The 24,642-nt window shown below is 37.7% G+C and overlaps 1 protein-coding gene across 2 annotated transcripts; it reads right to left on the bottom strand.

Annotated features, from left to right (window-relative positions):
• Positions 1 to 950: 950 nt before the first annotated feature.
• On the bottom strand, positions 951 to 23,913 carry LOC129264480 (apoptosis-stimulating of p53 protein 1-like). Of its 2 annotated transcripts, none has more exons than XM_054902366.2 (8): positions 23,779 to 23,913; positions 15,311 to 15,440; positions 11,229 to 11,410; positions 7,313 to 9,349; positions 6,551 to 6,684; positions 5,772 to 5,938; positions 4,993 to 5,192; positions 951 to 4,188 (listed from the first exon to the last, which is right to left on the bottom strand). In XM_054902366.2, exons 1-8 carry the CDS (start codon positions 23,878 to 23,880, stop codon positions 4,156 to 4,158), a joined length of 2,985 nt encoding a protein of 994 aa, XP_054758341.2. In that variant the 5' UTR covers positions 23,881 to 23,913; the 3' UTR covers positions 951 to 4,155. The 2 variants fall into 2 exon arrangements, with proteins under 2 accessions (XP_054758341.2, XP_054758340.2); XM_054902365.2 differs by having other exon boundaries at positions 11,229 to 11,407.
• Positions 23,914 to 24,642: the final 729 nt, after the last annotated feature.

Genomic DNA, 24,642 nt, shown 5'->3' with positions numbered 1-24,642 from the left:
GTCAAAGGTGGAGTCACCACCTTCCACTTTTCTTGCTTGACCAATAACTCCATTTTCTGTGTTTATACAGGCAGGCGTATTATGTGTTCGTCTTGGCGACACTCTTGTTCACAATTAAAGTTGGCAGCTCTGGGTCTAAGCACTTCCTGGGAGCCACACCCCCCCCCCCCCACCACCTCCAAACTAATTTTTGCTGAAGATGTTTATCATCTTGCCCCATTGAGACATGCTATCCAAAATGCTGAAATTTAAAATTGTAATGTGATGTCATTGCTTAGTACCTTATTAGAGTAAAATATCAAGGAACATAGGGAGATACAATTAATATTTCCAATCCAATTGTATTTCCTTCATGGGTTGCAATAGACTGATCACTTATACAATCGATTGTGAACTCCTGCTTCAAGAGATTAAATATCTATTGAAGTACAGTTCTTCTCCAGGGGGGCGTTTCATGAAAGGACTTGTCGGACGTTTTATCCGACAAGTCCCATTTTATCCGACAGTTACCATAGGAACAGTGCCTCTCTGCCAATCAAAATCATGGAAAGATGTCAGATCTGACAACTTTTCGGATGAAAATATTGATGAAACGCTCCCCTGGTTCACACATTGATCGCAATATCCCTCCACTCAACTCCATCATATGCCATTCTCATTTCTGGTACACACTTGCAAACTGAATCCACTCCACATTTTTCATATTCTCTTCCCAGTTAATACTGGGCCTAATTCTTAATTTTATGATTTGAAATCAAATTTATGATAAACTAACAGCCGATATGAATTTTGTAGTCTGATGGCCAATCGAATCTCATAAATTTGATTTCAGCTCATAAAATTGATTTTAGTTGTAATTGAATCATTCCTGTGTACATATTTCTCTCTCTTAAAACACATACTATTACTAGAGATCAGACAATGTTGGAATAAAGCACAAAAACAAATAGTTATTCTTGTAAGGAACTGTTTCATTACAATATTATTCTTAACGGTACATTGATCTGTACATCAAATTACTCAAAAACATAATAACATTCTATGTATGTACACGTTGTGCAGCTCTTTCTGAATACGGTACTCGTAACAGGACCACTTCCTAAAATCCACCTTAATCAAATATATGAATACAATAAAAAATGAATCCATCGCATCAACATCCATTATATAACGAATACAAGTTCATAGTGCAAATTAATTTACAGATTGTGCAAGATTCTGTACAATTACTTTCCTTCATAATGAAAGGACTGATTACCTACTGAATACTTGATATATCTTGAATACTCGGGATTAAACATTAGACTTAATGATTTTTTTTAATCAAAGAAAACTTCAGCAGAATTTCATTGATGTTCCAAAAATTCAAGTTCATTCATTCAACTGTTAAAGTCCACATAATGAAATGCATTGATAAATATGTAATGAAAACCAATGATAAAGATATAAAAACATAAATGTATTATAAAATGTGGCTTTATGTGTAAAATATAAAATCCTCTCCCTATAAAATATTAGCACCAAGCTGAATACCATGTGAACAGCATTGTCAAGTTATATTACTGGAAAAGGAAAAGAAAAGAGAAATATAAACAGATGTCTCATGCAGTGTAAGCACAAGACACAACCAAAATCTTTGATTTCTAAAATTGGAAATATGTGTAGAAATAATACATGTAGAAACAAGCAATATAGATATTCAGTAATTTTTTCATGGTGGCAAATTATTTTTACCAGTATTTCAACATTTTCATTTTATACTGAAAGTATGTGTAGCAATAATGGAAACAAGAGTGTCGCTAAGGCGAGCACATAATACGCCCGCCTCTAACACAGAATATAGTTATTGGTCAAGCAAGAAAAGTGGAAGGTGGCGACTTGACCTTCTGACCTCAAAATCAATAGAATTCCTGAGATCTATGCTAGTATCATATACACCAAATTATATGAGCCTAGATTAAGTTAAACTGAAGTTATCCCATTTACAAGGACTGCAGAAGGGTAAAATGAAAACATGTCAGTGTGACCTTGACCTTTGACCTCAAAATCAATACGCTTGCTGGGATTCATGCTAGTATCATACACACCAAATAACATGAGCCGAGATTAAGTTAAACTGAAGTTATCGCGTTTACAAGGACTGCAGAAGGGCAAGATGAAAACATGTCAATGTGACCTTGACCTTTGACCTCAAAAACAATACTCTTGCTGGGATTCATGCTAGTATCATACACACCAAATAACATGAGCCTAGATTAAGTTCAACTGAAGTTATTGCGTTAACAAGGACTGCAGAAAAGGTAAAATGAAAACATGTCAGTGTGACTTTGACCTTTTGATCTCATAACTGATAGGCTTCCTGAATCCAGGCTAGTATCATACACCACCAAATACTATGAGTGTAGGTTAAGTTAAACTGTAGTTATGCTTACAAGGACTGCAGAAGGGTAAGATGAAAAGATGTCACTGTGACCTTGACCTTTGACCCCAAAATCAATAGGCTCCCTGGGATCCATGCTAGTATCATACACACCAAGTTATATGAGCTTAGGTTAAGTTAAACTGACCTTATCGCGTTTACAAGGAAAAGTTAATGGAGAGACGAACGGAAGGACACCGAGCGTGATACCATAATACTTCCCATAGGACGGGCATATAACAAAAAAATATTTATGTAGCTCAGTAATTGTCATGAATGATCACGCTTATAGTGGTGGAAACTTATTTATACCAAATTGTCAGCATTTTCATTGCCACAGGAAAATTGCGCTTGTTGGGTGGGCACAAAACTGTACGTCGGTTTGTCGTTTAGATGAAGATAGCTTTAACAACTCCATTGACAACACATATAAGAACACATACTTTGAATACCATGAACCTACAGTAAATATGCTCTGTATTTTTCTATATCTTAAGGTATTCCATTGCATTTTGATTATGGACAACCTCTTGTTCATAACTGAAGAATTGAATAGTTAATAGAAATATAAATTTTTCTAGTGAGCTTCCAGACAGTCCTGCCTTAAAAATAGAGAAGAAATCAAAGGGCTCATATTTTTAAAACCAAAAATTCACAATTTAATTTCCACTTATTTGATGGCAGGGTATACATGTTGGTATCAAGAATATGAAAAAAATGGATAGGCCTATATGGGAGGAGGCGAACTGGGTTCCAAGTTCTGTGCTATTTTTAATACATTACTAATTGAGAAAATAATCACCAGTAACCCAAACCAAATAACAGAACACTTCTTCTTATCTACCACAGTGATACTATAAATCAATTTGATTCAAATAAATTAGGTTGGTCCTGTCGGTAAAGTGTCTGCCTGTTGAACCAAAGGTTGTGGGTTCGAGTCCACCCTGGGCAGACCACTGAAGCCTGTGTTGTGTGTAAACGTCTCTCCCATGTTTCATAGATGCAGGCTATGCTACAGTGGAAAACACTCTGTCACTCTGATAGGACATTAAATGGAGGTCCCGTGTAGAGAAGAGTCGCCACCTTTGCATGTTAAGAACCCACTGCACTATTCGTATGAGAGAAGGGGGAAACCTCGGTGTAGTGGTCCACCTGCACTCCCCCAATCAGTTATATCGGGAGGGGAGACCTGCGGTCATAGTGATTCAGTTCGTATTTTGCCTACCTGGCACAGGTGACCCCAAGCAAATAATAATAACAAATTCTGACAGATGTACCACTTGAAATCTTCACAGTGCAGAGTGCAAGATATTGATAACAGATATATAATAGTATATAATAATAAATGATACATTCATTCAAATTCATACATTGACTATGAATGAAACAGGAAATGATAAATCTGAATAAAAATAAGTCCAAAACAAATAATAAATACAACTACTATATAAAGTCACTGATCTTTTACTTGTATGATACATTTCTATAACAGTGTCCATCACTTTTACAGCCAGGTCGACAACCAGTCAACAGACAGGAATGCCTTTTGTGCCAAAGAGGGGAAAGTTGGGAAAGGAACTAGTCTAAATCCTTCAACAATCCTTCCATTGATTGTGTAATACAACATGAGAATGAGCAATGTTCTGTGAAGCAGGTCCAAGCAGGTCCTGGTCTACTCTGCATAGGTCCTGTTCTTACTTGGTCCATGGCTACTGAAACCTTTGAATAAAAGGCTATCATCTATAGAGAGGCTTCACTCGAGGATAAGACTGTTGGAAAGACACACAAAGAAATAGTTGTAAAATAGATGTGGAAGGGAACCAATTAGATAGAACTTGTCTGAACAGACATGATACATTTTTCCAACCTTTTAAACTTCAAAATAGGAAACAATTAATATTTACCGTAGGAATGTGTTGACAGATCATGAAGAAAAATGGCAAATCAATTAGTCACAATTCACATTCTTCATTCAAATTCAGAATAACTGGGAGGAATACAAAGAAATGCCATCAAACACAACCCTTTTCCACCTAAAAAGCAACTACTGTACGTGGTTTCTACCCTTCTCATTTCATTCCACATCTAGCATCTTCCTTTTTACCTCAAAAACTTATTTTGAAATTCTCTGATCATTAAGGCGATCGCACACCTTACGATTGGTCTGCGACTCAACTTTGGAATAAAACGTAGTAGAATTTGATGCTAATATTGAGACTTGGAATATCTTACTGTGTAATGTTCAAAATCATCGTCCGAATACCTATGTTCAAATCTGTGACTATGCTATCATCCTTCTTAGAATAAAAGCAAATTTAATATCTAGTCGTTATGACATCATAGCAGTTGGCTACGATTTGAAACCAATTTGGCCTTTACTCCAAAATAAAGGTTTACAATCTTACAAAATGGTTATATTAGTATTCTTTCAATTAATTTTAACCTCAAATAAAATGACATGTTCCATTCACATTTTCAGTAAATGAGCAAAATGCGATTTGTTCCAAAATCGGATCGCAAACAGTCGTAAGGTGTGCGTGCGGTGGCCTTTGGAAACCCTCCTGCCAACTTACCGCCAAGAGGTTGCGTGGAATGTAGCCTTCCTTGTCGTTCACCCTGGCCCACCACCACTCCTCTTCCTTATCATCGCCCTTCTTCAAGACGAACACCTCGTCTCCATCACGGAAGCTCACTTCATCATCCTTCTCAGCCAAGTAGGAGTAGACGGCGCAGACTGCCACGTTGGGGTCGACGCCCATCTTATTTTGCTTTCCTGTGAGGGAGGAGTTAATGTCATGAGCCTTGGGATCCGTTTCATGAACCATCAAGAGTGAAATTTCTTGGACAGCTTTATATAGAAGTACATGTTACAGAATTACCTACAGTTTGTATGGGATGTACACAACTAGAATTTTATCACATGATTGCTTTCAAACATATGATACCATTTGATATCATATCTTGGGGTACATGACAAAAACAACGCACATTTGGAAGGAAATGGGAATTTGTCCATGAGGGCCAAAGATGTGACCATATGAGGCTTTTTGAAATTGGCCAGGTTACAAACAGCAATGAACCAGGCCGATTTACACTGAATTCAATGTTTTCACTTGAGGTTTTCATTTGGCTATACCTTGGGCACCCATAAACCAAATCACGTCGAATGTGGTGTGTGGATTTATGTCATCATGCTCCACTGAAATATTGCCATGAAAATGCTGAACAGCACAAAAAGAAACCGGGTGATGTCTGCTAGTGAATAAGAATTATAGTGTAAAAGGTAATAGTAAGGGGAGGGATAGGGAAAGGAGTTTGTCCATGATTGAATCCTCAGTAGGACAATACTCACCAAAGAGATAATCCGAGCACCCTTGGAATCCCTCTTCCTCCTCCTCGCACTTCTGGGCCGGTGTCTCCCTGTCACTGATGGTGGTAGCATAGAGGCACGCTCCATGTTCTACCAGGTTGCGCACCATGATGATGTTATTGCAAGAGGCAGCACAATGCAGTGGAGTCCTACCAAGTTGAATTAACATATAAAATGACAGTTAATATTTTGGATAATCTTTCCGGATTATTATGGACCTTTTTTTTCATACGCGATGGTGCATGCACAGCGATTTCTTCTCACGACAGAGGGGATGGGTGGCAACACTCCATCATAGGCTGCTGTACACCATTAGAAATTCAGAGTCCTCTGGGATCACTGTCCATGCAATAGTTTACCATGACTGACAAGTTTTTTTTAAATATATATATTCTGCAGGATATTTTTTTTACATACATAGGTATAGAGGGAGGAATCATTTTTTTCAGAAATTTAAAAAGGAATTATTGGTGATGATAATTCATATTTTAATTATTAGCACCAAAAAGGCCAAAATTTTTGCTCTCCCACAAACTGCAATGAATGTTAGATCAAACGAGACCAAGGAACGCAGGATAATTATGTTAATTGCTGTATTCGGTCACTAAAATATTTATATATCTTTCAAGGTGTTTAGAAAGAAGATCAGATGTCAAATGTGAAAATTCAATAACAACCCAGTAATGAAATCAAGGCATCAACAAGTTAACTAAGGAAGCCTATTGATGATCATTAATAGAAAAGTGGAAACCAGTTTTTACCATCCATCGCTGTCAGGAGAATTGACATCCACACCATACTGGATCAGGAAGTTGACAATCTCATAATGGTTAGCACAGATAGCATTGTGGAGTGCAGTGATACCTTCATCATTGGCACCACTGGGGTTCGACACCTGGAAAATGAGAAAGAAAAGAATAGATGATTGTCCACCATTTCTCATATAATAATCCATAAGTAAACTATTGAATTTACCCAACTCAAATTGTGTGATGAAGTAGAAATTTGACTTAGCAGAAGTATGTTAACATGTTTGACAGACAATTACTTTATCCAATAATGACATTTCTATTCTTGATTTGAAAAATGCTTTCACACACAAGAAACCCTCAAAATGGTAAATCAGAGAGAAAACTTTGTGATCCAAACATACTGAATGTCAGCACTGAAAATATATTTCTACAGGGATTCTCACTAACAATGATAAATTACATAACAACTCCCTAAGCTGACCGATCATATATATATATCATCGATCGAGTTTGTAAAAATATTCTTTAAGGTTGATTGTTTTAAGCTTGTTTACACTCTGAATAAAGTTAAGTATCTTCAAAATCTTGGGCTCTATTTTCAATCTTTAATGGTTTGTCTGAAAATGCAAAGTTGACTGTTGTATAAAATTTATATTCAAGCATGTTTTCTCTGATTAACCATGATAAGTTTATATTATTTTTCTCTATATGCAAAGCATTAATAAAATATACGATCCTCTTTACAAGGGTTAAAAAGTCATCAACACTTACCTCTGGAATGATTCGTCTGACAAGGCTGAACTCGCCCTCCAGAGATGCATCCAGGAGGAGTGCTAAGGGATCAAAGCGAACCCTGATACCCTTGCTCTTGCTCTTCGGATTCTTCAGGATACCTTTGATGCCCTTCACTTGTTTCTTGGTTTGTTCGATGATCGGTGACCGACCAACTTGAGACAGAGCCTTGCTATACTGCTGGTGGCTCATGATGGCATCGTTTCGGTACTTGCTGTTCTGATTATCGGTTTTCTTGTCGGCATCACCAGAGGGTTTGGGTTCAGTCTTGGTGTCCTCAGGAAGGGTTGTGTCTGAGGATTTGTCAGATTCACCTGAAGCTATGGGAGCCAAGGTGATGGATCCAGGTCCTCCTGGGGCAGGTGGTTGCTGCTTGAAGTGCTGTGGCTGATTTGGAACATGGAATCCTTCAGGCTTGGCTTGGGGTAGACTTGGGTCCTGCTGGTAGAAAGGAAGCTTGTTGCGAAGCTCGGCATTCAGGAAAGAGAAGTTCTCATCCTTGCTCTCAGTGTAGGAGAGACGCTTCTTCAGGGGACGTGGCATGTTGTGAATCCTCTTGGGGTCCATATACCGCTGCAGGGTGAGTGTTGGGAACTTGACAGGGCTTGCAGGTCTGTTGGGAGAGATAGGTGCATCTTCAGACTCCTCTGGCAACCCCTGCATGTCGCTGATTGGGAAGAGATCAGAGGTGTGGAAGTTCATTGATCGTCCTGGGTAATAGGGTGGGTTGTGGTAACCTTGCTCAAAGCTTGGCCTGTTGTAGTTGCGATCATGGGCATTGGGTGGAGGGGCATACATGCCAACGGTGGCCGGTGATCGTTGGTGATGAGGCCGGGTGGAATCCGTGCTTTCACTAGTGGGAGGAAGAGTGGAATCTGGACCATGAGAAGAGTTAGCCTGGCCATAAACTGACTTGCTTGGACCTTGGAAAGGGGAACTCGGAGCACTAGAGGATGGGGTAACATTACCATAGTTTGTTAACCTGGTATTTTCATTTCTTGGAGGTGGAGGTGGGCCTTTCTTTCCCGTCGGAGATGGAGGGTGCCTCATGACACCTTGCTGAGCCGGAGGTGGCAGTTGTGTAGAATCAAGGTCAGTGGTGTCCCATGATGAAGAAGAGGGTTGACCACTTGGACTATACATAGGAGACCTGTCGCCAGCAGGACGGTTAAAAAGGTAATTTCCTCGAGGATCATTCTGGGAGAGTGGAAGATTTCTCTGGACTTGCACCCGGAGATCTTTATTATCTTGACTTGGAGAACCTGGCCTGTTTGGCCCTGGCCAACGGTTGCCAACACCTTGGTTAGGAGATCCTGCACCTGGCCTGTTGTTTGATGCAAGGTTTCCACTCTGTCTCAGGTGGGAATAGCTAGTAGAGCTGGGTACACTGTCCAGACTAGAGTTCTCTGTCAAAGAGGAAGTCTCACTCCCACTAGCATCAACGTTTCCCTCAGGCTTCCTCTGCCCAGCATCTAGGTGCGTCTGTGAAGGAACCAGAGGAGTTCCTTGAGGTCCTGTGATCGGCACTGATGATCCTGTGCGAGGTTTGAACCCTCCTGGGTGATTAACAATGGATGGCTTTGGAGCAGGAACTGGTTTGTTGCCCGGCACCACAGGCCTCTGTCGATTACCATCACTACCGTTGGTTCCATTGTAAAGGCGGTTTGGACGAGGTGCCAGCGGTGGCCTCTGACCGGGATACTGACCACTACTGTCCGACTGGGGGCTGCTCCTGTCATAGTCCTGAGGTCCATCTGGTCGCATCTGACCTACATTGCCATTGGGTAAACTCCTGGTTGTTGCATTGTTGTTGGTATTGTTAGACGGGGCTGATCTCTGTCCGCCTGGAACAGGGGACTGTCGCTGCTGGTTCTGCATTGATCTTTTCTGTCGGAGAAGCTCGGTCAGTTCTTCAATTCTCTTGTCGATAAGGATCACATCACCCTTTCTCTGGCCGAGGACCTTCCTCTGATTTTCTACCAACCTACTCTGTTGATCATTCTTCTGATTGCGATGCTGTAAAGACACAAACAATAAAGCTACAGGGTAAAAGATGCTTTCCTTTAATATTAAATCAAAGACTGAATAGGAAATTTTCCCCTTCCCTTCAAAAGGGGATTTTCATTGATATATATATAAACTCCTCAAAAAAAGTTTGGAAATCTGACATGGATCTATAACCCCTCCTAGGTTTTAGTGAATATTAATGTGTTATTGATACCAATAAATAGATCATTTATTTCTCTTTAAAATGATACCCTACATGATATGATTATGGTTCACACGGAGGTGCAGTGCCTTCAAATGTGGGGCAAGGTAGAAATTCAAAAGTTGCAAAATGACACAATATTGAAAATCACTGTTCTCTTTTTCCGTGGTGATGTTTATCAGCGGTTTCTTTTGTTTTCATGCACCTTAACATCAATATTAACATGAAATCAAACACACCTCTGCACAAGCAAACACATAACAAACATGCATGGGTATTTCAAACCACGACTCAAACCATGTTATCTCACAGAACCATCACTACATAAACCACAACATAACATCAAAAATGAAGAAGCAGGGGCTTGATGTGAATGGATTTTCATCTCTATTGACACAAACAAAAGAATCATGTTCTTTATTGACCCTTCATGACTATTTCTGCTCGTTTTGCAGCTTTACGATTCAGATCTCATCCAACACTTTTGAATCCTGCTCTTTTTGTGATGGCATGATCATAACAAGCATGGTATCAATTTATAGAGAATTGAATAATCTTTCGAATGATATCAAATATGCATTGTGTAAAATTGGGAGTTGGGAAAATTCAATGGCCAAACTCAGATTTCCAAACTTTTTTTGAGGGGTTTATATACCACACTTCTAGCAGACTGGCAAATTGCATTTTACAAGATGAAAATCCTTAAGACAAGTTTTAAACAAAATAAGCATGCAAAAATTGTGACTGTAAGAAAAGTGGTTGGAAAAATAGCCTTTTAAACAGATTATATTCCACTTCACACTGAAAATAAACTTCTCAAAGGGAATTCAATTCTTTGAAACTTCTATTAGTTATTTATTATAATGTTCAATATTTTCACTTTGAATCGACCGTGACTTAGAATTTCATAAGAATAACTTAATGGAGATAAGTATCTGATACAACATCAACAAGGCATAAGCGATGTTGTGTCTCGCCCACTTGTGAAAGTAACCAGAAATATCGTGATTTGCTAGGGCATGCAACAGAATTGTATCAAAGTTCATTGTAAAATAACTGGGATGGAATAACATGTCATAAGAGTCTTGCACATGAACTTTAATGTTGACCTGAAAATGACCTTTGACCTTACCATGTGACCTCGGACTGCAGCATAGCACGCAGGTCCCCTAAGTACACCTACCCTCCAAGTTTGGTTGAAAAGTGACTAATGGTTTTGGACTTATGTGTCATTATGTTTGTGACGGACGGACAACATTTGGATCCGTTAGTCTCGCCTTCACCTCTGGTGTGCGAGACAAAAAGGTAGCTGGTACGAACAAACATAAATATTTATCCAGACTGGCCTGCACTCAACCCAGGGGAGGTGAATCGATACCTGGCAGAACTAATTCCATGAATGCACCGCGTGCTGCTGATGAAACGGCAGCTCCAGCTAAAGCCAGAGTAATAATAGTTGTGCTTTGTATCCTATGGAAAAATGCTATATAAATTAAGTTGTTGTTGTAGTTGTTCGTAGTAGTCTTATAAACATTTTTTCCAGTTATGTACACAAGAAGCGTAGAGGACAAGGGTTGGGTAGATGTGTGATAGAGATGGCCGAACAACATGCACTATTATTATCATTATCATTATTATCGTTAATGTCAATATGTACTAGTAAAATAGAAAATAGCTTGTTCTCACTAAGAGCTCTCTCCGGAGTCTCTCAAGTTCCTGAGAGGCTGCTGAAGACTGCAGTGAGCTTCCTGTGTTTCCTCTCCTGATGTTCTCCAGCTGATGTGTAAGTTGGTCCACCTTGGCCACCGCATTGGCAAGCTCATGCTCTTTCTCCTTGAACATCGATCGCAGGTTCTCAAGTTCAGCTGCTGGAAAGGGAGAGAGAAAAAGACATGTAGAAGAGTATCCAGGGCGAGAAACAGAAATGTCTTTGGAAGCCTTCGGGGGATGTCGCACAAATACATTTGCAATCAACAGAAAATTTCTGTTGCAAGTTTTGCAATTGACAGTTTACACTGTACACGCCTTCATACAGGAAGCAGATCAGCAATCAATTGCAAATTTGTGATTGGACATAAAACTGATTTGCATTTGATCCAGAGTTTCATGCAATGCTCCACTGTTAACACACGTTGTGAGCAACTGAGCATCATAGTGCCTTCTTGGAATACTACAGAGGGAGTTAGAAATGTCCAGCTGTTCTGGCAAGCCAGAATCAGACAAACAGAGGAGAATTTCATGAAACACAGAATGATTTTTCACCAAATAAGCTACTGAAATCCCTGCCTCTGATTGGCTCAGGTGAAATTTTTGAGTGAAAATCACTGAAAAGATGCTCCATGAAACACGCACTAGAAAATTGATATATCTTTGAAGTGCACAACAAGATATCATCAAAGTTGTTATGAGATGAAATGCTGTTATTTTCATACAGCTCAACCCCCCCCCCAAACCCACAGAAACGTGACCACAGCGATAAACTGATTGGCAATAGACAGGGTTCCTGAGATGTGATGCAAAATAAAAGCACCGGTGTAAGCAACATGGTGGAGAAGAGGGAGGGGCTGCATTTTTAGTCACAGTATACCCCAAAGGTATAAATACGGATAGATTTAACTCTTTCATCAAGAGAAAAGGAAAAGAGAGGCAGTAATTATGCTCTTATCACAACTGTGTTTAATAATGAAGATTGATGCTACTGCTACAACTACTCCATCAAGGGGGGGGGGGGGGAGTCCCTTCCTTCTCCACCTCCAACCCCCTGAAGGTATCAACAGGGAGTCAGTATCTCATCCCTTGCTACCTAGCTGGTGCTTTCCTTGTTTTGTAATTCAAGTGCTCCATCAATAGAGCTTGCAAATTCAGAACTTAGGCCACAGTCGCATCGGCGAAACCAAATCCAGAGAGACCAAAGCTATTACGCTATTTCCGGTGATATACCGTTGGTCTGCTTGGAGTTGGCTTCGTGGGTGTAACAGGAGCATCAGAGATTTGCCACATTGGGTGATTTCAAGTCCGGTGTTGGCCTTGGCCTTGGTGTTGAAATTTGGATTGCTTCCCTTAGCTCCAAAACTTATTCAGAGTTTGTAAAACTGATCCAGATCACATTATTGACATCTCAACAACTAGTGAGTGACTTTTCGGGACCATCTTCATTTTACGTTTGGTGTTATAATCCTGTAATAATTGACCTGACACCAACACCAAAAGGTCAACACCGTACTTGAAATCAGCTAGTCACGACCGTGAAAGCAACACCAGAGGAATGTTTCATCAACAGATATTTTATCCGCCTATTTCTGTTTAATCCGACAGTTAGAGTAGTAGAACAGTGCTTCTCAGCCAATCAAAATCAAGAAAGGTTGTCAGATACAACTTTATCAGACAAGAAAATGTTGATGAAACGATTCCCGGACCGACCAAAGTTACTTTGTTATTTCCGATGACATGCCGTCGGTCGGTTTGGAATCAGTTTCGTTGGTGTGACCGTAGTATTAATCACACATACTACATAGCACAGCACGGTCTAGGGTTTCCTAATAATTCAGACACTCTAGAAGGGGAATACGCCTCATGAAGGATGTTTCCCCTCAAGGTGTGATGACATGGAATGGAAGGAAATACAACATATCCAAGGAGGGGGGGGAGGTGGTGAGGGAGAGAGATGAAGGGGGTGGAGAGTGGGAAGTAGCGAAAGAGAGATGGAGTGAGAGGGAAAGAGAGAGAGAGGGAGAGAGAGAAGGGGACAAGGAATACACCTCGTGAAGGATGTTTCCCCTCAAGGTGTGATGACATAGGATGGAAGGAAATACAACATATCGGGGAGGGGGGGAGGTGAGTGAGTGAGTGAGATTAAAGCAGTTGAGAGCAAAATAGAGAATCAACATATGAAATAAACAAAAATAAGGAGGTTGTATGCATGAAGATGATGATGGTGGTGGTGTTAGCCATCTTAAAGGACAAATCCACCCCAACAAAAAGTCGGTTTGAATAAAAAAGAGAAAGCATAACACTGAAAATTTCATCAAAATCGGAAGTAAACTATAAATTACAGGCATTTGAAGTTTTGTTTAATTTCACAAAATACTTATATTCACATCCTGGTCAGTATGCAAATGAGGAAACTGACGACACTCACTATTTCTGTTTTTATTTCATTACATTTTGTGGTTGAAACAAGAGGGTCCTTGTTAAAAAATCTGTAAAAATTGACTTATTATATAATTCAAACAGTAAAAAACAAAAGAAATAGTGAGCGAGGCACATCATCAAGTCTCTCATTTGCATATCACCGAGTTGTGCATATAACTGTTTTGTGAAAAATAAGTGAAACTTTAAAATGCAATATTTTTCTTATTTCACATTCGATTTTGATGAAATTTCCAGTGTTATGCTTCTTTGATTTTTTTTTCCTTTTTATTCAAATCAACTTTTATCTCGGGTGGACTTGACCTTTAAAATGAAAATATACAGCAAACCAAATCCCCATGTCTCCGTTCAACTTGGTCAGAGAAGAAAATCATGTGCTGGTGCATTCTGTAACATCTGGAAGAAGCTTCGGTGATAGAATAATGCATGAATCTGCTCAATTGGATTTCTAACCCAGGATCTATGTCTCAATCGCATTGAAGCTGTGATTTCTTGGTAAACCAATGCACTTCCTTTAAATACCCAATCACAGAAGTAAAGCCAGCACAAATTGCCTTTCAAAGTCCCATTCTTTTTCATTCATAGGAATGTAAGAAATTGATCCTTGTATTTGCCAAGCCCTTATTAAATCCTCAAATTGGTATGAACATGGAGGTATTTCTTAGATGTTAACTTTTCAAGACCAATGAAATATGTTTTTTTAATACACATCTTTAATCTTTAATACACACTTAATATGAAATTTTTTTGAACTACACTATCTACTGGAAAGGGTTTTAAAAGACTTTTCATTTCAATATGACACAGCTCAAATAAAAATAAAGATTTAATATTGCCTACTGAAAGAAATGTTTTGTTCAGAAAGTAAAACTTTGACAGAGGTATGATATACTGATTTAAGAATACATTTTCTCTAAATCATTGACTCTCTCCCCAATTTTGTCAGTATTATGTGGCATGCTTTCTCTTAGCCTGAGGGTAATATAAAAAAATCTTCAATCAAAGATATAATCTCATTTTAAGATCCGAAGATAGCTAAAATAGAATGCAATCAATCAAATTTCTTACGCTAGAATTACAAATCAATATCAGGGTTCTAAGCTTTTCAAGAAAACAAAATTCCCTTATTTTTCCTGATAATCATTTAAACCCATTCCCAGTTTTCGCATGTTTTCTAAGTTGTTGCAGTGAATTACATGTATTTTCAGTATAAAAACAATAATGTAAAACTAATTAGTGCTATTACACATGCATGTTATGGCCTCTCTCCTCCCCATACAGCCATCCACCATACCCCATGACCACCATAACTAGTCATTCAATGGATGTTGTTTTGATATGCAACAAAATATAAGAGTCTGACTGACTACCGTGCTTTCGATCAAAATTTCCTGACTTTTCCCTCATTTGAGGCATTTTCCCCCGATTTGAGGTATTTTTTATCAAATTTCCTGATTTTTCCCTGACTGGAAAAAAGTAAAATAATTTTGCCTGATGGGCTGGGAACCCTGAATATGGAAGCCAATAACAAAACTCTGGGATAACGCTCAATCGATTTTGATAAATAACATATTACTATGAATAATGTGTATAAGAATGATATAAAATGTTCAACTTACAAAGATTGGTGTTGGTGACCTTGGCAGTGTCTGCCTGACCTTGCATTACCCTCAGCTTCTGCAGCTTCATCTCTTGTTGTTCAACTTTGTCTCTTAGCCTTCTCAACCTCTCGTTCTCAATCGCAACTTGCTGCAAGAACAATAACAACAACAAAAACACATTCAATCACATGTTTCATAAAGCTGTTCGTAAGTTAAGAGCCACTTTAAGTAAGAATGACTGGTGAACCTTTCTTACACACCAAATCAACAATTAATGGTGAATATCATTTACCACAAAAAAGGATCGCACTCGTTCATAAAGTCACTCTTAACTTACGAATGTTCAGTTTTATGAAACGGCCCCTGTCCCGCTGCTATTACTATGGTTTGAGAGCAAAAGTTTGTTGCGGAGTTATAGCGAGATGAGGTTATCCCAAGTAGTTTATTGTAGGTCTGAGCATTCACACTGAAGGCAACACCGGTAAAGACGGAAAGACTCAGATAGGTTTTCAAAAACGGACAAAAGATAAATGAATAAATACAAAACCAGACTGAAATAAATATATAAAAAAAGTGAAGGATAACATGAAAACAATAAAAATTGAAAACCATAATAAAACTGAGCAGCAAAAATAATATTGAATTCAGGGAAAGAAAGGGAAAGCTTTTACAGAACATGGTTAAATAAAATTAGTCTCATGAGAATGATGGATTATTGTGGAAAAAAACTTCAGAAGGCGATTTTTTTATAAGAGATGGGAGGCTTAAAAAAAGTGACAAAATCATGTCTGGGGATTATCCCCAGAAGGTATTTCATCACGAAATAGCCATTGACATACGAATGACAGAAATAGGTTAAAGTATGCACAGATGCATGTAGATTTATTACCTTCCTGTCTTTATTACAATCACTGCACCGCGTATTACAGTTTGAAATTTCCTGTTACTTTTATTACCAATACATGACAGAGTTCGGTTATCAAAGGATAACTAAAAATCAACAAAGTTTATCGTCATTTCAGGGGATTCCATCAAGGAGCATAATTTCTGAGTACAATATCTATGCATGCAACAATTATGGGAATGCATCTGAATGTTTTCTTCTAATACAAATGGCTGCAGTATTTATAGTCATAATCTTAACCTGTTTGTCTAACGATAATGTATGCTACTATTGTCTTGAATTCAGTATGTATCACTAAATCTCCCACTGTAGTATTAATTCTGACAACAATTTCAATACGTCATATATTCAGATAGTCCATTTTGATATTTCAAATAAATTATCCATCAAGTGGGAGAAATAATGATCATGAATACAATAAATATGAATTTGCAATGGTATAAAAGAAATTCCAGTTAAATAGTTTTATTGATAAACTGATAAACATGTAAAAGATAAATAATTCTTTAATTTTGAATTGTATCAAAATTACAGGTCTTCTTTGGTACTTGATATTCCCTGGAAATAGATACGGATAACCGGTGTAATCATGAGACACCGATAGGTGTTGTTCAGGTTCCATGGCATTGAATGACTGACTTCAACCCTGGATCTAACACTACACCACACCCTACCCTAACTCTAAACTTAACATAAAACCCTACTGCAACCCTTACCCTAACCAAGGAGTTACTTGCCCTAACCCTACATCTTTGACAAAATATAGCCTGGAGTAATTGTCTCAGAAGCAAATGAAATGCAACTGTTGTACATGTACCTTCAATGGACCATACGTACATGTACAATTCTGCCTTCATCAAGAATAGCCAAGGTCATTATTATTGACCAGCTTAATGATGCATGACTCATTCATTGTTTGTTTTCTAGTCATCGCCACACCTTGTCCAGATGACCAATTAAGGAATCCTAATGCTGCAGCCACACCAACGAAACCCACTCCAAACTGACCGATGGAATGTCATTCGTAATAACGTTACAAATTTGGTCAGACTGGAGTTAGTTTCGTCAGTGTGACAGTAGTATTAGAGATAATGGTGTTTGAACAGGTTTATATAAACACATGTACAACAGCACATCTCAAACTCTCAAAGGATGCCTGACACATGCGGTGCAAATTTATTACAATTTGCTTTTTCCTCACAGGAGAAACTATTTATGTTTGAAATTGTTTATGCACTAAAATACATATTCTCAACCTGCATCTATTATTTCAACAATTGCTGCAATAAAACTAAAAAATATAGTTTTATTACAGCAATTCTTGAAATGAATTGCTTCAATTATTTTAATGTTAAAGGATTGCTACGATTATCTTTAATTACTTTTCACAAGGAAGGCATGGGTCACCCACATTAGTCATCTCAAATACGTACGCACAAAATAGGAGTATGCAAAGTATCTAAAACTTTAATGTTGAAACGTCTTTCTGGCACTAATTCATTCTGTTTCTTGCTATGCTTTAATATAATTGGTCCCTTAACAAGGCCATACACTATTGGATTTCTTTGTATCCAAATCCAATTGTGGATGGCCATGCTAGGCTGCATTCAAAATAACAGATTCCATATTCCTCTGTTTGTTTGATTTTACTTCAAATAAGAAAAAAAGGTGAAATTGTAAGCACAGGCAGGCTGGAAATAATTAAAAGCCTTGCCATTGAGTAAAATAATTGAATTAATGTCTTGCTGCATTTCAAGATGAAGTCACCCAAAGTTACAAATATGATCTTGTGACGCACAAAGACAATATGGTGGACACAAATTAATCATCAAAATCACAAACATGCGCGTGCTGGAAGATTGTCAGAAAAACTAATTCATTAAGGAGAATAATCTAAAAACCCACAAATTCTCTTTCTTTCAAATCATGGAGACATATCTCAGGAGAAGAATTTTCATAATAGTTTGATGAAGAATGGAAAAGGGAAAAAAATCATATATTAAATCATAAATACATTTTGAGACCTGAAATTTGATATGACCGTAAGACACAAAATACTAATGTCCTATGAGAAGAAAGGGCATATATAGAAGAACTAGTTATAAACACATCTCTGCAACAAACAGTCTTCAATAATCCATTGAGTTATAAAACTGAATCAGCACGTGCCATTTATCCCAGACACCACACCTAACATTCCCCAGACAAAAATATGGGCAAATCTTACTTTCAACAGCATCATGCTGAGGCCGGTGAGATTGAGGTGTTTTACTATTTCATATTCGGTGCATACAAATATGGCTGGGGTGGCGGCAAAGGGGGCACCTTTCCACTTTTAAGGAGCTCTTTTTATTCCCCCCTCCCTTTCATTTGCTTGTAAACTAAGTGCGAAAAAGTTACCACCCCCCCCCCTACGCCCGTGGTACATCTTGCAAACATCAAGGCCCTGTAACATAAAGCATAACAATTGATCGTGGGGCTCATTTTTACAATTGATTGCATTGATTACTGTGTATGATCAATCACAATCATTAAAATCAACCCCCCCCCCCAATCAATCACTAAGCTCAATGTTGTAGGACCCTGGCCTGGATCCCTATTAACATGGGCAGGGGATTATAAAATACAGCTAAAAGACATATAAAAATCAAATTCATCTTCATTACTCTACAACAGCAGAGGAAAATTCACAGAATTTATAACATTTTTAGCTCACATTAACTTTGGTAGACTAAGTTTCCATACCATTATAATAATCATACATGTATCTTATTTCAAGCTATGTACGTTCAATCTAATGTGAGAAGCCCGCCAGGAACATGCCACTGTCGCTATGCTACTCTTGATACAACATACAACAGCAAGTTATAAAAGAGTTAAATGCAAATGCTTTCACAATGTTATACCGTTCTAGCATCTCTAAATTATACTTAATGACTATATTGCTGGTATTTATGTTCTTTATTCACTTGAGTTCAAATAGCTGCTGGCACTTTGAAATTCCATTCAGAAAGGAATATTTTATTTCAAATTTTTCATTCCTATCTTTATTTGTTTCACCTCTTTCACTTCTACATCAGTATGGGATACTCTTACAAATAAGGAAATCAAAATGCAAATTGTATTTCTTGTTTTTGTTGATTGACATCAGATGGATACAAGTTGCAAAAATGGTAATAAAATATCTATCCTTGGACTTAAAAATAACAAACAGAACTTAGTAAATTTCTCAAAATATCATATCTTTCTTAAGTTTAAATTATATAGTCACAAATAAACTTTTTTTTAGAACAATTAATAATCTCATGTAAATCTGATAATCACTTAAAAGCGTCTTCTGCAGCCCACATAAAAATATTAAAGAAAAAATGGCTATTGAATTCAATATCAAGTGACCAGATGGATAGTTTTTCACTGTATTCACTAATTTCATGACTTTTTATCTACCAACGATGATTACTCAATATTTTTTCTTGGGGTAAAACTGCTTCACAGCAAACAACCACCCCTTATACACTATATCACATGTAGGTATCCATTTTTAAAGGTCAGTAATAATTCCTGAAATATTCCAGATAATTGCTAATAACTTAACCCAGCACCACGCCATTTTCACCTGTATTTGTATGTAAGCAACACAGGCTTCATAGCCTAATCCAATTTGTAAAAGGAGATATGCTTTTTGCTGGCGAGTGGTAAATACTGTGCACTGACGCAGATCTGAATTATTAAAATTAAAGATATACTTCAGCCGTTCTATTGATAGATCTATATGCAGAGGCAATGGGTATTTTCAAGTTTGGTGTTGACCTATTGGTGTTGGTGTTAAGTCAATTTCAATGTCAACATAGTATCATATTTTTTTCAATTCAATTCAATTCATTTATTCTTTTCCATTAAAAAACAACAAAATATGTATATTTGAAATACACATGTATATACAAAAAATAGATCAAATACATAAGCATAGTAAATCAATATTGTAAGTGATAGAAATAAATGAAAAATGGAACACCTGTAGAAACAGTAGAAAGCTACTTAAAATGAAGCTGGTATAGGGACGAATTTCACTAGGTGTTGAGATGTCAAGAATGTGATCTGGGTAATATTTATAAACTCAGAATAGGTATGAAGCTAGGGGAAGCAAACCAAAATTGTGCTTCTAACACCTACACCAACACCAAAACCGAACTTGAAGTTACCCAAAGAGGGAAACAAATATCCATTCCCAATCTAAAGCCCTTTGGCTATTCAAAACGACATTATGGCCAACCAAAATTTAGCTATGAATGCAATATGACTGAGAATTTCTAATATAATTTTTTTTTTGCCAGGCAAAGAGGTGATTCAGCTTCGACCAGGGCCAACTTATAACTGAGAAGGGAAAGGGTATAAGCCTCCACCCGCCCTAAATCCACTGAGTGCGGTTTATGATGGGAGTTACAGGCAAACCAAATGTCTGGGACCGTGAGAAGCCCAAATGCTGGTAATGTGCTATACTTGAGTTGGGTAGATTTGGGCCCGCCAAAATCTTGAGGAAGATCGGTAAATAATGACTATTAAAAAAAGAGAAAGATGGAAAAATTTTATGAATAAAGGGAAGAGGTAAATTGGAAAGTCGAGGATGGAGTTGAGAGATGGGGGGGGGGGATGGAAGGAATAAAGAAAATGAAAACCTTATAATCACTTCCATGATATAGACCCCCCCCCACAATTTCTGTTTAGGATGAAATGTGAACGGGAATGTCAACGTGAGAGAAGGAAGAAAAAAGAAGGGGAAAGAAAAGTAGTCTGCGGGCACAGACCCTGATGAAACTATGATCAACGAGTGGGTCTTCACACAAGACTAGCACATGGAAAACTCACTGTTTCAATTTCTTCAGAACACAAGTCATCACAGGCTGCTCATTCAGTCCCCTTAACTCTAGTGAAAGGTTTGCAAAGCAGACTAGAGTAAATATCTCTACATGTAGATATTCTTTCTTCGAATCTCTAATATGACACAAGACACATCTCATATTGATTTTTCTCTCCTTGCGTGCAACCAGCCGTGGGGATCCTTACACATTTTACAGGAAATTGCAATATTCATATTTTTCTGAGAACAAGACAAGGCCATCGGCAATACGAACTGACTGCATTAAGCATGTGTAATAATAAGAACTAAAAACCTTTGAATTTATGAGCTCGAGAAGGGTAATAAATAAATGAACCTTGAGAGAGCAAGAAATGAAAAGAAAAATTTTCAGCACTTTGGATGCATACATGTACATGTACTATTAATGTTCTATAGCATTGCTGATGTGCTCATGAATCTTTTCTTTTCTTCTTTTCATCTGAATGTATAGAAATCAACTTGACTGTTATATATCTTGACTATTGAAACAGAAAACATAAGTCATTAGAGCTCCAAATCTATTTTGTATAAGTTTGCCAAATAAATTCATTAGTTCAAGTCACAGATCAGGGTGTACCCTGTAGGAATCTCCTTCATCTCAAGACCCCAGGAGCATTTCAGGTAACAAGTAGCAAATCAAAATCACTGATTAATGTTACAAGCTACTGAAATCCTTGCATCTGATTGGCTGAGAGCTACTTTATCAGTGAAAATCACTGACAAGATGCTTCGTGAAACACTCCCGCATCACCCATTACCAGAATGCCAGGCCACATCAAGTCAAGATACCTCAAGGACCTTATCGATCGAGGAGGCAGATTAGAGAGGGGTTTGGATTATTAAATCAAATTTCTTATCAGCATTTCCTATCATCTCTTTAATCTTTAGACATGTGCCGATTAAAGTATTAAATTAAATGCCCACTCAAGAGTGACATGTCATGGTAGTAAAGGGAATTTGGAGAAAGATTGAGATGAATGTTGAAAATGAGAGAAAGAGAAAGAGGGAAAGGACTGAATTTACGAGAAAATATGTAATACCATAATACCCTTTCCATCAGGACTATTAAAAAATATTTCAAAAAATCAACTGCAAACTATTTTAAGGACAACTATTGAATAATTCATACAATAAAATACAAAAGAAATGGCTTTTTCCGACAAGCATTTCTATAAAAATCAACTTTCTGCCTGGAAAGACTTGCCCTATAAACATCCTATAATTGGTACACATGTGTGTGGCTGAAATGTATGATCGATTGACGGATTAATTCAGATCAATTATCAATAACAACTATTATACAGATTGGGAACAGGTGTACATGTAGATCATATGGTTTTACAGAAGCCTTTCTTGGTGTCCTCAGAATGCACTTGACCAATGACCACATGTGGAGTGGTCAAGGCTGATTGATGCATGCTTGTACTGTAGATGCACATAAGGTCACATAAATTACTGGAATGACCAGTAGTGACCATTAGGCTTCAAAGAAGTTCTCCAGAGTCAGCAATGCTTATTAAATGAGGCTGAAAAATCAGTTGAAAATCTATCTAATTAATAATTCCAATTCTACATTTGTGACCGACTTGGAGATTTCATGACATATCAGTGAATAACTGAGGCAGGTTTTCAAGATAATTGAATTTCTTAGGCATTCCATATATTTATCTATCTATTTATTTATTAGAATACGTTTATTCAGGTATAAAAGATCAGCAAAAAGCAGATTTGCATCAATGACCTGATGAAAACAGAATCAAGACTACATGTACAACAAAAATCATCAATATCATACATGTAATTATTATTTTTTTAATGAATTGTCATTTAAATTCTGTGACTCAGATGTTGAGAGAAACTAAATTGCTTCAAAGAGAGATTTGATGATATTTCTGTGAAAAAGTGGGCATGTTTTTCAAGATAATAATGAAAAAAAAATCATAATTTCTTTGGCATTCCATTGAATAGAATTATGCATTCTATTAAAAGTCTTGAAACTTCATACATAGTCAGATTCAAAGAATAAGGCCCCAGGATGCTTTGCCTGACCTGTTTCAATCAATTTTCTGAAAATAATAATAATACGCAATTAACCTGTTACATCTCAAGTTACAAACTACAAAAGGCCACCCTGACATAGAGACATGTAATTTATTTCTGAACTTCAAAGAGGAGCCGGCCAATATAGGACACGGTAAGCCTAGAGAGAAATTGGGAGATCCCCTCCCCCTACATGCTCTCCCACATAGCTTTGCCATTATTGCAAGTTTTAATTATAACTTGCTACACAGTTCCCTCCGACAACATGGCAAAGTAATGCAAAATAAAATGCAAAAAAAATTGCAGATATAAATCATATATGAAACTATCTATGTCAATCTAAAAATAACAATTTGCCTCTGAAATACTGGGGCCAGTTTCATACAAAGCTACTACTACTACTACTACTACTACCACCGAAACCTAGATTTTGATTGGCTCCTGAGCCATGTGGCTACAGTAGTTGCTATCATGTCAAAGTTATCATAGTTGTAAGTGTTCGTGAAACCGGGCCCCTGATGTTCTATTTCCATTACATCTGATTACATCATCAGACACCAACACCACTGCTTTCATTGGGAGGGGGCATCCATGGTTACCTATGACCCCATGACACGACCTTTGACCCACGATGCTGTGACTCACCTGATGCTTCACCTCTTGTTGCTTGAGGAACTTAAGTCTCTGTTGCTTGGCAACCAGCATCTGTTGCTGCATCTCTATCTGCTGTTGCTGACGCGAAGCCATGTCTCGAAGCTCATTCAGGTTCAGCTCTGTACTTCCCTGTATGAGTCATGAAAGAAAAATGAAACGGAAAGAAAAACAAAAATAAGATTGAGAGGAAATCGAAAAAGCTGATATACCATCATCCTCAATCAGATGAATAGGAAAACTGGCATCACTTGCTGAAAATCACCAAGCGAGGGGCGATATTATACAGTATATAACATTAGTATGCTGTCATCTTGGGAGTGTTTCTTAAAGATTTGTTAGTGATTTTCACTGTCAAATGTTAGGAGCTAATGAAATACTTGCACCTGATTGGTTGAGAGCAAGCTTTCTATGTGAAAATCAGACATGATGGTTCGTGAAACACTTCCATTATATTGTACGAGGTAATCACACACCTTTCTCTTCTCCGAAATTCTTAGATAAATTATGTCAAAGCTCCTAGATGCAAGCACCCAATGATGAACTGTCCAAATAAATAACAGTGATAAATTATCAGTTTGTGAGCTGCAGGTTCTTACTTCTGCATTAAAACGCGATGCAGGTTAACACCGTTCAGCGCAGTGACCATGGTTTTGAGTGATCCACTCTTTATCTACACCAACGATCCACAGTGTGCATGCATGCCACATAATGATTTGTAGCCACCGCCATTGAACTCCTTTACAACTTACTGGATTCCCCCTGCAGGCATCTATCTGGAGTACAGACAACGTCTTTGACAATTGCTTTCAAACCACAAGGTCAAAAGTAATAGTACAAAATAAACCATTTATGTTT

Source organism: Lytechinus pictus, chromosome 7, assembly GCF_037042905.1.
Source record: "Lytechinus pictus isolate F3 Inbred chromosome 7, Lp3.0, whole genome shotgun sequence".
In the NCBI taxonomy this organism is placed as follows: domain Eukaryota; kingdom Metazoa; phylum Echinodermata; class Echinoidea; order Temnopleuroida; family Toxopneustidae; genus Lytechinus; species Lytechinus pictus.
This window is presented reverse-complemented; position numbering and strand designations above follow the sequence as displayed.

Coding starts and splice junctions, on each gene's coding strand:
- LOC129264480 (XM_054902366.2), bottom strand. CDS start 23,880: ATGGCTTCGCGTCAGCAACAGCAGATAGAGATGCAGCAACAGATGCTG. Junction 11,411..15,310: donor GGTCACCAACACCAATCTTT/GTAAGTTGAACA, acceptor CTCCCTTTCCAG/CAGCTGAACTTGAGAACCTG. Junction 5,939..6,550: donor TCTCCTGACAGCGATGGATG/GTAAAAACTGGT, acceptor TCAACTTGGTAG/GACTCCACTGCATTGTGCTG.